This window comes from Crinia signifera, chromosome 6 (genome assembly GCF_055691185.1).
Source record: "Crinia signifera chromosome 6, ASM5569118v1, whole genome shotgun sequence".
Lineage (NCBI taxonomy): Eukaryota > Metazoa > Chordata > Amphibia > Anura > Myobatrachidae > Crinia > Crinia signifera.
In genome coordinates this window covers 273369842-273382110 of record NC_139222.1, presented here as the reverse complement: position 1 = coordinate 273382110, position 12269 = coordinate 273369842, and the positions used below count along the sequence as shown (strand labels likewise).

At 45.5% G+C, this 12269-nt stretch overlaps 1 protein-coding gene and 1 long non-coding RNA gene across 3 annotated transcripts; one reads left to right on the top strand and one right to left on the bottom strand.

The window, feature by feature from the left end:
• The first annotated feature begins 3073 nt into the window (after window positions 1-3073).
• Window positions 3074-6328, top strand: LOC146009356 (uncharacterized). 2 transcript variants are annotated; one of them, XR_014444645.1, is made up of 6 exons: window positions 3074-3316; window positions 3411-3656; window positions 3762-4095; window positions 4174-4488; window positions 4582-5715; window positions 6251-6328. XR_014444645.1 is itself a non-coding variant. In XM_083149645.1 (5 exons), exons 1-5 carry the CDS (start codon window positions 3110-3112, stop codon window positions 5256-5258), a joined length of 1779 nt encoding a protein of 592 aa, XP_083005771.1. In that variant the 5' UTR covers window positions 3074-3109; the 3' UTR covers window positions 5259-5851. The 2 variants fall into 2 exon arrangements, 1 of the variants encoding a protein (XP_083005771.1); XM_083149645.1 differs by lacking the exon at window positions 6251-6328 and having other exon boundaries at window positions 4582-5851.
• On the bottom strand, window positions 6316-8252 carry LOC146009357 (uncharacterized). The gene is made up of 6 exons (XR_014444646.1): window positions 8145-8252; window positions 7956-8061; window positions 7767-7874; window positions 7580-7685; window positions 6802-6926; window positions 6316-6705 (listed from the first exon to the last, which is right to left on the bottom strand). It is a non-coding gene; the product is annotated as an uncharacterized LOC146009357 (long non-coding RNA).
• Window positions 8253-12269: the final 4017 nt, after the last annotated feature.

The following is a 12269-nucleotide window of genomic DNA, read 5'->3' as shown; positions in this document are numbered from 1 at the left end:
GCGAGAAGAAAATAAGGGTGACATTTAATGAGTTGCGAAAATGTTATTTGAGCGATTTTTAGGCAAAAAACGGACGAAATCGCACGTTTTCCGAATTTGCATATTTAATGAGATGCAAAAAATGTCAAAACCTGCGAAATCGCACACTCTGAAGGTGCGATTTTTAGTATCGACGGAACTCGCATCCAGATGTCTTCGCATTTAAAAGTATACAAATTGCATATTTAATGAGATGCAAATATAGGAAAATGTTACTAAAAATCGGCACACATGCTGACCAGGTTCTGACAGGTGAATTGGCCAGAACCATGCACAGATCATTGCGATCTGTACATGGTCCTGTCTTAAAAAAAAATGTGTAAAAGTTATTTTTTTTTTTAAATTGAGCCGGACCTGGTTCCAAAAATATGGGGGACAAAAAGCGTAGGGGTCCGCCGTATTTCTGAAACCAGCCCCGGACTCTTGCACCAGCTGTGGTTCCAAAAATCTGGGGGTGCCCCGTATTTTGAAACCAGCACCGGGCTCCAACAGCCCGCGGTGTCATGCCACAGCCGGGGGACACTTTTTACATAAGGTCCCCCGGCCGTACCATGAGCACCGTGGCTGGTCAGTCTTGGGGCAGTATTCAATGCGAAAATTCTCCGTGCACGGCGAGCATTTTTTTTTGCTCGCCGTGCACTCTCCGTGATTTTGCGGAGATTCTCCATGTTTGGAGATTCTCCGTCACGGGACTTTAGTTAGTATTCAATGCGGATGATACTCGCCGCCCCTCGCGGCGAGTATCAGCCAATCCGGAGAATGAGGTGACATGGGAGGAGGGCGGGAGAATGATTTCCCGCTCTCCCGTCCCATATAAATAAATTCTCTGCTGCGCACTCTCGCCGTTGGAGAACTGCAGAGAGCAGAGAGCAGAGAGCAGTTGTTCAGCACCTACTAACCTACCTGAATTCAGGAGCCTACGCACCCCCGGAGAGAGGAGAGGAGAGGAGAGGAGAGGAGAGGAGAGGAGTGGAGTGGATTTAGGAGTGTGGATTTAGGAGTGTGGAATTTGTTTTTTTTTTTTAGGTAAGAAATCTGTGTAGTGTTATGTCGGCTGCTATGGGGGTTTTGGTTTCACTTTAGGGGGGCTATGGCAGTTGTGCATTGTGTTATCAGTTGATATTGTTTTGTTGTTTGATTTTGCTGTTTTTTTTGGCTTTTGTTACAGTCATGCTGCATGCTTTTTTGGGGTCTTAGGGGGTGCCCAGCTTGCTTCGGGCGTGGCCCTGGGTCCCCCTTTGCAAGGTTGGGTTTTTTTTTTTAAATGGTGCTTTTTTTCTTGCAAAGTGCATTTTTTCTTTAAAGCATGCAGCATGGCTTTTGGGGGTGGGGGTGGGTGCCCCCCTCTCCTGGGTGTGTGATCTGACCTTGCATGGGGCATTTGGGGGTGTAAATGTGTTTCAGATGTGTTTTTCATGTTTTTTTTTTTCCACCAAAAGTCATGCTGCATGCTTTTTTGGGGTCTTAGGGGGTGCCCAGCTTGCTTCGGGCGTGGCCCTGGGTCCCCCTTTGCAAGGTTGGGTTTTTTTTTTTAAATGGTGCTTTTTTTCTTGCAAAGTGCATTTTTTCTTTAAAGCATGCAGCATGGCTTTTGGGGGTGGGGGTGGGTGCCCCCCTCTCCTGGGTGTGTGATCTGACCTTGCATGGGGCATTTGGGGGTGTAAATGTGTTTCAGATGTGTTTTTCATGTTTTTTTTTTCCACCAAAAGTCATGCTGCATGCTTTTTTGGGGTCTTAGGGGGTGCCCAGCTTGCTTCGGCCGTGGCCCTGGGTCCCCCTTTGCAAGGTTGGGTTTTTTTTTTTAAATGGTGCTTTTTTTCTTGCAAAGTGCATTTTTTCTTTAAAGCATGCAGCATGGCTTTTGGGGGTGGGGGTGGGTGCCCCCCTCTCCTGGGTGTGTGATCTGACCTTGCATGGGGCATTTGGGGGTGTAAATGTGTTTCAGATGTGTTTTTCATGTTTTTTTTTTTCCACCAAAAGTCATGCTGCATGCTTTTTTGGGGTCTTAGGGGGTGCCCAGCTTGCTTCGGGCGTGGCCCTGGGTCCCCCTTTGCAAGGTTGGGTTTTTTTTTTTAAATGGTGCTTTTTTTCTTGCAAAGTGCATTTTTTCTTTAAAGCATGCAGCATGGCTTTTGGGGGTGGGGGTGGGTGCCCCCCTCTCCTGGGTGTGTGATCTGACCTTGCATGGGGCATTTGGGGGTGTAAATGTGTTTCAGATGTGTTTTTCATGTTTTTTTTTTTCCACCAAAAGTCATGCTGCATGCTTTTTTGGGGTCTTAGGGGGTGCCCAGCTTGCTTCGGCCGTGGCCCTGGGTCCCCCTTTGCAAGGTTGGGTTTTTTTTTTTAAATGGTGCTTTTTTTCTTGCAAAGTGCATTTTTTCTTTAAAGCATGCAGCATGGCTTTTGGGGGTGGGGGTGGGTGCCCCCCTCTCCTGGGTGTGTGATCTGACCTTGCATGGGGCATTTGGGGGTGTAAATGTGTTTCAGATGTGTTTTTCATGTTTTTTTTTTTCCACCAAAAGTCATGCTGCATGCTTTTTTGGGGTCTTAGGGGGTGCCCAGCTTGCTTCGGCCGTGGCCCTGGGTCCCCCTTTGCAAGGTTGTGTTTTTTTTTTTAAATGGTGCTTTTTTTCTTGCAAAGTGCATTTTTTCTTTAAAGCATGCAGCATGGCTTTTGGGGGTGGGGGTGGGTGCCCCCCTCTCCTGGGTGTGTGATCTGACCTTGCATGGGGCATTTGGGGGTGTAAATGTGTTTCAGATGTGTTTTTCATGTTTTTTTTTTTCCACCAAAAGTCATGCTGCATGCTTTTTTGGGGTCTTAGGGGGTGCCCAGCTTGCTTCGGCCGTGGCCCTGGGTCCCCCTTTGCAAGGTTGGGTTTTTTTTTTTAAATGGTGCTTTTTTTCTTGCAAAGTGCATTTTTTCTTTAAAGCATGCAGCATGGCTTTTGGGGGTGGGGGTGGGTGCCCCCCTCTCCTGGGTGTGTGATCTGACCTTGCATGGGGCATTTGGGGGTGTAAATGTTGCAGACGGATTTCTCATGTATTTTTTTCTCCTTTATATACAACAGGTATGTCGAGGCCAAACAGAGCACGTGGACCCCCTTCCCCTCTTTTTTCCCATACAGGTGAGTCCAGTCAGGAAGCAATGGAATCAAGGGAGGAAGAAACGGAGACCATTCCTACGTTGGCGAGGAATCCTAACCGGCCGGTGCAGGATGTAGCGGAAAGCCAAGGACAAGGAGTGCAACGCACACAAACAATACCTAAAAGAAGACAGGTACTGTAACTTACGGAACAATGAATATGCACACCAGGATGACATGCAATCAAAACCAAACTAATTTTTGTTTAATCATTTTTTCAAAAAACAGGCCACAGATGAGGAACAACCCAGTGGATCGGGTGCACAACCGTCTGCACCAAAGAAAAAAAGAGGACGGAAGAAGAAGGGACCCACAGAGGATGCAACAGCGGAAGAGAACACTCCGTTCACTACAACGGAGAATAATGTTCTGGTGGAATACGCGTACAAATTCCAGGACAAGCTGTTTGGTGTACGCAGACAGGAGACCAGCTTCAAGGAGCGAAAGAAGATCTGGTCATACATTGCTGAGAAGGTACGGTCTACAGCTGTTTACATCCTTTTAATTCAACTTGTTCATAAGGTCCTTTTTCCAGTTTAATTCCAGATTTATTGATGTATATTTTCACTTCCATCATAGGTTACAGCTGTGAGTGGCAACCCAAAGGATGCAGACAAATGCCACAAACGATTCAATGACTGTCGCCAGCAAACGAAGAAGAAGATGGGAAAGGTTCGGCAACATGGTTTGGGGACTGGAGGAGGCTCTCCATTACAGGTGAAATGGCTTCCATGGGAGGAAGTCATCCAGGCCCACTTCAATCCCATCATGGTTGAAGGAGTACCAGGTTCGGTGGAGTCTAATGTACGCCGGGCCGAAGTGTTGAATGCACAGGCAGATGCGATTCCCAGACAGCACAGAAGACGACGAGAGGAAACACCAGCAGGAACCTCTTCGCAAAGACCACAGGAGGGTAAGCATTTGTGATTAACATATGAGAATTTGTTTTAGACTTTTCAACTTAAATGATTTTCTGACATTTGTATAACAGATGTTCAAGCAGAAAACACAGCAGCTGTAACTGCACCAGCTCCAACTACAATCAACCAGGAAAATGCACCCGACGAAGAATCGACGGCACAAGAGACCTTCACCCTGGAACTTTGTCCACTTAGTCACTTGGAAAGCTCAAATGTGACTGAAGACACCCTCATTGGATTTGAAGGAAGCAGTTTGTCTACTTCCCAGCGAACAGAAGAAACAGGATTTTCCATTCAACAACCGAGTTTCCAGCTTTCCAACCTGGATACCGTAGAGGAATCGGAGGAAGAGGAGGTGGATGCAATAACAACACCGCCATTGCAACGTAAGCTAAAATCCTTATTTTAAACATTGTGTTACAGTTATAAAAATGGGTCATTTTGCAGTTTCTCAGACAATCTTTTCTTGATTATTGTAGCGGACTTGCAGCTGATTGAAGACATCCAGCAACGCCAGACTCCATCACGTGTGCAGAGAGTACGTCAAATGGCAGCAGTCATCGAAGACAGCCAGAACCAGTACCGCCTCATGATGGAACAACGGATGACTGCCATGGAGAGGCACCTGGAAACGCTGGCAACATCAATGGCTGACATTGAAAGACGAAGGCAAGAGGACTGGGCAGAAATCGAAAGACGACGTCATGAAGACTGGCTGGAATCCGAACGCAGACGACAAGAAGACAGCAAGGGACTTCGAGAAAGCATTCAGATTTTGACAACGGGAATCTACAAGCTGGTAGAGAACGTCACGTGTCAACAGGAGACCTTGAGGAACATGTCTGCTTGCCAGACTCAAATCTCTGCAAGCTGCATGCTAATTGCCAACTGCCTGAGGACCAGGAATGAACAGGACTACGTGGGACAACAAAGAAGTTCAGACCTAACGACGCCACATCTACACCAGCAGCCTGTGCATCCACCTACATTCATGTATGGTCCATCCCAGTCTTACCAAGGATACTCTGGACTGTACAGCCATCCACCTCCGTCAAGCACCGTCCAAAGGCCAAGCAGACCACCAAGACACTCAACACCTGAAAGAGCATCAACCACCCAAGCACCAGCTGAGGAGGAAGAGGAGCACACATTGTGAACACGGTTGTATATTTCCTTATATATTTTGATTTGTATGTCTATCTTAATTCTTACTTTTTTATGTTTATGTTCTCATCCCTTCTTTCTTTTTTTTCAATTTTGTGTGTTTATTTAACCCCTGCTTTTACATTTTCAGCTGTGTTCATAAAGGAGTTGGGCGTTACAGATATGCAATGGATGCGCGTGCATGCATTGTAAATTGTTGGGAAATGATGAGAGCTCCTTAACAATGGTGGATGTAATAATGGGCCAAAAAACAGCAATCTGATCCCACATTTTCTTTTTTCCCAAAAATCTTTACTTTTGTTTGTGAAATATGTTATATTGAATGCCAGATGTATCACCATTTTTCCCTAATTTTTTTTTCAGATGTTGCAAAGAAGATTGGTTAGAGTTGAAATCGGGACTCATCTATTTTTGAAGCGGACAGAATGAGACAACATGATCGCATAATGGTGAGTTACAATAACCGTGCACTTGTGTTATCGCACAGGCCAAGCGCTGGACTCCAGCCTTTGGCCTGTGAGATGGAACAACTGCTCTTTGCAAGTGTTTGCGCCAGCAAAGCTCCATTCCACAGGCTCCACGCACCACCCCAACCGTGCACTTGTGTTATCGCACAGGCCAAGCGCTGGACTCCAGCCTTTGGCCTGTGAGATGGAACAACTGCTCTTTGCAAGTGTTTGCGCCAGCAATGCTCCATTCCACAGGCTCCACGCACCACCCCAACCGTGCACTTGTGTTATCGCACAGGCCAAGCGCTGGACTCCAGCCTTTGGCCTGTGAGATGGAACAACTGCTCTTTGCAAGTGTTTGCGCCAGCAAAGCTCCATTCCACAGGCTCCACGCACCACCCCAACCGTGCACTTGTGTTATCGCACAGGCCAAGCGCTGGACTCCAGCCTTTGGCCTGTGAGATAGAACAACTGCTCTTTGCAAGTGTTTGCAATAAATACATTATTAATTTATTTTATCTGTTTTTAATTACAGGTAGGTTCTACTGCAATCAAATGAAGATTACAAAGTAATGAAAGACAATTGAAATTTCGCAAAACTTTTATTTTTAACATGAAACATATTTATGTAATTTTTTTCTAATAAAAAAAGAAAAAAAAATGCTGTGTCAAGTGTTTAAATTGTTAAAAAGGTGTAGATTCATTGCAAGTGTCCATTAATGTTCAGAAGGTATAGCCCTTAGGTATAGGTATAGGTCCAGGGCAAGTGTCCCAAAGGTATAGGTCCGGGGCAAGTGTCCCAAAGGTATAGGTCCAGGGCAAGTGTCCCAAAGGTATAGGTCCAGGGCAAGTGTCCCAAAGGTATAGGTCCAGGGCAAGTGTCCAAAAGGTATAGGTCCAGGGCAAGTGTCCAAAAGGTCCAGGGCAAATGTACCAAATTGTTCTCATGGTAAAGGACCAGGGCAAGTGTTCACAAATATTCGGAGGAATCTGTAAGAAAATTTTTTTTCAAAAATCATTTTCATTGATAAGTAGATTTATATTAAAGTACAAATGAGGATGTCTTCCTGATAGTGCGACACTCACCTGATAACAGCAGCAAGTCGACTAAAAGTAGTCATGGAGCACACATCATCAGGTACAGCCTGTTCGAAAAGTAGGGGGTGACACACATCAGTCCACAGCCATTTGGGATCAACCGACGGAAGATGCTGGAAGAAAAAAACAGAAGGTATTATTCCAATTACACAAGGCCCCATTCCTCCTCCCACCTTCCCCATGGGGAAGCGATGCTCACCTGGTGTCAGCTCCTGGGAATGTGGCAAGCAGCATCACAACAGCAGGGGTTCCCCATATACTCAGGTATTCATCTGTAGGTCCCAAAACCATTCCGCCTGAAGAAGCTAGAAGAGAAAAAGAAGGTGTATTATTAACATTACACAGGGCCCCATTCCTCCCACCTTCCCCATGGGGAAGCGATGCTCACCTGGTGTCAGCTCCTGGGAATGTGGCAAGCAGCATCACAACAGCAGGGGTTCCCCATATACTCAGGTATTCATCTGTAGGTCCCAAAACCATTCCGCCTGAAGAAGCTAGAAGAGAAAAAGAAGGTGTATTATTAACATTACACAGGGCCCCATTCCTCCCACCTTCCCCATGGGGAAGCGATGCTCACCTGGTGTCAGCTCCTGGGAATGTGGCAAGCAGCATCACAACAGCAGGGGTTCCCCATATACACAGGTATTCATCTGTAGGTCCCAAATCCATTCCGCCTGAAGAAGCTAGAAGAGAAAAAGAAGGTGTATTATTAACATTACACAGTGCCCCATTCCTCCCACCTTCCCCATGGGGAAGCGATGCTCACCTGGTGACAGCTCCTGGGAATGTGGAAAGCAGCATCACAACAGCAGGGGTTCCCCAGATACACAGGTATTCATCTGTAGGTCCCAAAACCATTCCGCCTGAAGAAGCTAGAAGAGAAAAAGAAGGTATTATTAACATTACACAAGGCCCCATTCCTCCCACCTTCCCCATGGGGAAGCGATGCTCACCTGGTGACAGCTCCTGGGAATCAGGCAAGCAGCATCACAACAGCAGGGGTTCCCCATATACACAGGTATTCATCTGTAGGTCCCAAAAAACCATTCCGCCTGAAGAAGCTAGAAGAGAAAAAGAAGGTATTATTAACATTACACAGGGCCCCATTCCTCCCACCTTCCCCATGGGGAAGCGATGCTCACCTGGTGACAGCTCCTGGGAATGTGGCAAGCAGCATCACAACAGCAGGGGTTCCCCATATACACAGGTATTTATCTGTAGGTCCCAAAACCATTCCGCCTGAAGAAGCTAGAAGAGAAAAAGAAGGTGTATTATTAACATTACACAGGGCCCCATTCCTCCCACCTTCCCCATGGGGAAGCGATGCTCACCTGGTGACAGCTCCTGGGAATCAGGCCAGCAGCATCACAACAGCAGGGGTTCCCCATATACACAGGTATTCATCTGTAGGTCCCAAATCCATTCCGCCTGAAGAAGCTAGAAGAGAAAAAGAAGGTGTATTATTAACATTACACAGTGCCCCATTCCTCCCACCTTCCCCATGGGGAAGCGATGCTCACCTGGTGACAGCTCCTGGGAATGAGGCAAGCAGCATCACAACAGCAGGGGTTACCCATATACACAGGTATTCATCTGTAGGCCCAAAAAACTATTCCAACTGAAGAAGCTAGAAGAGAAAAAGAAGGTATTATTAACATTACACAGTGCCCCATTCCTCCCACCATAACCATGGGGAAGCGATGCTCACCTGGTGACAGCTCCAAAGTAGCATAATTTCAACAAAATGATCGGCAAACAACAAGGAACAACCAAACTAGTGGGCCAACAGATGTAAACAAAAACAACCACGCCAAATAAACTCTGAAAAACATGAAAGAAAAATATAGAAAGCATTAAAAAAATATATTTATAAAAAAAAAAGAAACTATGGAATAAAAATACTCACAGCGTGAAAAATAAGTCCGGATGAGTCGAGCTCTCGCTGTATCTCGTTCATTCATACCGGTGTGCAAATCTGTAGAAAGGTCCCCATGCCGGAAAACCTCGGCATCTACAGTCACCGGCAAACGGTTTGCGATACAAATGTTGTGTAGCACACAACAGGCATTAATTATACCGCAAACCTTCGCCGGTGAGTATAAAAGGGCTCCACCGGTCTTGTCTAAACATCTGAACCGGCTTTTAAGGACACCGAAGGTTCGCTCAATTACTGCCCTCGCTGTCGTATGAGCCTTTTGGTAGTTTTCTGCAGCTTCGCCCACCGGATCAGACAATGGGGTCAGGAGCCAGTCCTTATTGGGATAACCGCCATCACCTATATCAAAAAATGAAAAAATTCAATTGTAGATATTTGTATTGCAATAACAAAAAAAAAAAAAAAGGAATAGGCTACTCACCTAACAGCCAGCCGTCCGGCATTCGACCGTGCTCGAAATCGGCATACAAGGCAGACTGGCTTAAAATGAACGAGTCGTGGGACGACCCAGGAAAACCCACGAGTAAATCAGTAATTTTCATTCGGTGGTCGCAGACCACCTGAACGTTCAGTGAGTGAAAATGTTTTCGATTGCGAAAACACTCCTCACTTTCACGCGGTGGTCTGAACGCCACATGGGTGCAGTCGATCGCGCCCAGCACATTGGGGAACTTCCATTTTGAATAAAAACCAAATCTGATCTCATTCCAACCGCTCTCTTGATCTGGGAATTTTATAAACTGGGTCGTCAATTTGCGGAATGCCTTTATGACCTGGCCTATACAGCGCGAAAGGGTCGGCTGTGAGTATCCGCAGGTTTGGCTCAAAGTGGGCTGGAATGTGCCCGACGCAAAAAAATGCAACGCACCCAACAGTTTCTGGAAACCGGTGAGTGCGTGATTGCCCCGTCCCCGAGCGACCAGGTCTGGCTCCATGAGATCATAGAGCATGTGGATTGCCTCAGACGAAAGGCGATAATTAGATATCACCTCCGCCTCGGTGAGATCACCCAGTTCACGCCTACTACGAAAATGGCGTGGACGTGGGACTGAAACCCGCACTGCCTCACCTAATGGAGCTATCGCCGAAACACTAGTGCCATCATCCAAATCTGATTCCTCCTCCACGCAGGCATTCAGCATGAACGTGACAAAAGTGTCCCTAAACAACTCCATAACTGTAGACAGTGTTAAGAAATTGCAGACAAATGCAAAAAAACGCAAATTACCCTGAAAAAACGTTTCCAAACAGCAGACTGCAAAAGCTGTGTTATCTCCTCAAAGGCCAAACGAAGGAGTGAGGTGGGGAGGTGATTCATGGGTAAAAAACGTGTGGAGAATCATGGGTAAAATAATGCATGCTGGGTAAAAAAAAAATAAACTTATAAATCAGATATATATTTATAATGAACTTGGAGAACAAAATGAACTTGAAGGAAACTCAAAATAAATAAAAATACACTAGTACAGTTTATATTAACACTGCAAAATGCTTATTGCATGAATTCAGAATACTTTTCTCCATGAAAAGATGACGAGGGATACACGGAGAGGCACGGAGAACTTTACCTAGAAATTTATTCTCCATCTTCGCATTGAATACACTCATGGAGAGTGACGGCGAGAGACGGAGAATCTACATGTAAAATCCCATTGACAACAGGCGGAGAGTGGCGGCGAGTAAAAGACGGAGAGCACGCAATAAATCACTGTTCTCCGACGGCGAAAATGTCACATTGAATAGGGTGGCTCGCCTTTGGAGAAAAAAAACCTCTCTCCACGGCGAAAAAAGCACAAGTTCTCCACAAAAGACGGAGAACTTTTCTCATTGAATACTGCCCTTGGTCTTGGACGGGGTCCGTGGGGGAGTGGGGCCCACCCAACAAGGGGTCTCCCCCCCCCCTCCCCCCCCCCCCCCCCCCCCCCCCAAGCCATCACCCATCCAGGGCTGAAGCCGGCCTGATGTTAAAACACTCAATAACATTGCTTTATACAGGTGAACTACAAATGCCAGCAGGCCTCCCCCGCATGCTGGGACTTGGTGAACCACAAGTCCCAGCATGCGGGGCATTAATGCTGGTGTCAAAATACGGGGGCCCCCAGATTTTTTGTCCCCTGTATTTTTGGAACCAGGAGCGGTCCAAGAGTCCGGGGCTGGTTTCAGAAATACGGAGGACCCCTACGCTTTTTGTCCCCCATATTTTTGGAACCAGGTCCAGCTCAATGAGCCCAGGGCTGGTTATGCTCAGGAGGGGGAGCCACACGCCAATTTTATTTTTATTTTTTTTACATAAATTCACACAGTTCCTCAAATTCGCACATTTCCATGACTAAAAATCGCCCAATATCTCAATTTATCTCATTAAGGGGCAGTTGTATTAAGCCTTAACATGAGATAAATGCAAGGGTGATAAAGAGAGAAAGTGTCCAGCCAATCACCTCCTTACTGCCATGTTTCAGGCTGTGTTTCAAAAAAGTCAGTAAGGAGCTGATTGGCTGGATATTTATCTCTCTGTATCACCCTTGCACTTGTCTCTTGTTAAGGCTTAATACATCTACCCCTAAATATGCGAATTCGCAGCAAAAAATGCGATTTCAAAAAGTGCGATAATAGGCGGTTTTGAAATGTTACTAAAACTCGCATACTGTTAAATGTCACCCTAAATATCACAGTGAATAGAGGCGAATAAGAAATCCAAAATTGCAGGCAGCAATGTTAGTACGGATTATTTCGAAGTTTCCCAGAGTTACTTTTTTTTTTAATTTTTCTGGTTAAATTCCTTTATTCCGCTCATATCTCAATAATCCGAAATACATTGTAGAATAAAGGCACCGAAGGCAGCAAATTGCAATATGTAAAACTTATTTTTAAAATTTAGATACAGCTGCATTTATCTCAGTAAAATTTTAATATGTCCCTTAAACAAAGGGTGGCTTTCCTCGCTTTGATGAAACATTACCCAGAGATATTTTTTCTGCCTAAATTACAGTCCTTGCACTCGGATTATCTATATTACGTATACGCAGTGGGAAATGGCAAATTAGAATCTGCTGTAACTGCAATTCGCTTCCAAAATGACTTAATTATATTTAGCCTGCTACAGTATGAGACAGCAGAAGTGACAGAAACAGGAGAACAGTTGTATGAGGGAATTGCATTAATAAAGTTTTATTGGGGGCTCATGCAGAGTGAGTCAGCAGATAATGGCGTCTGTATTGTATACTAGTAGGCAGATAATGGAGTCTGTATTGTATACTAGCCGGCAGATAATGGAGTCTGTATTGTATACTACCTGGCAGAAAATGGAGTCTGTATTGTATACAAGCTGTCAGATAAAGGAGTCTGTATTGTATACAAGCTGTCAGATAATGGAGTCTGTATTGTATACTAGTAGGCAGATAATGGAGTCTGTATTGTATACTAGCTGGCAGATAATGGAGTCTGTATTGTATACTAGCTGGCAGATAATGGAGTCTGTATTGTATACAAGCTGTCAGATAATGGAGTCTGTATTGTATAC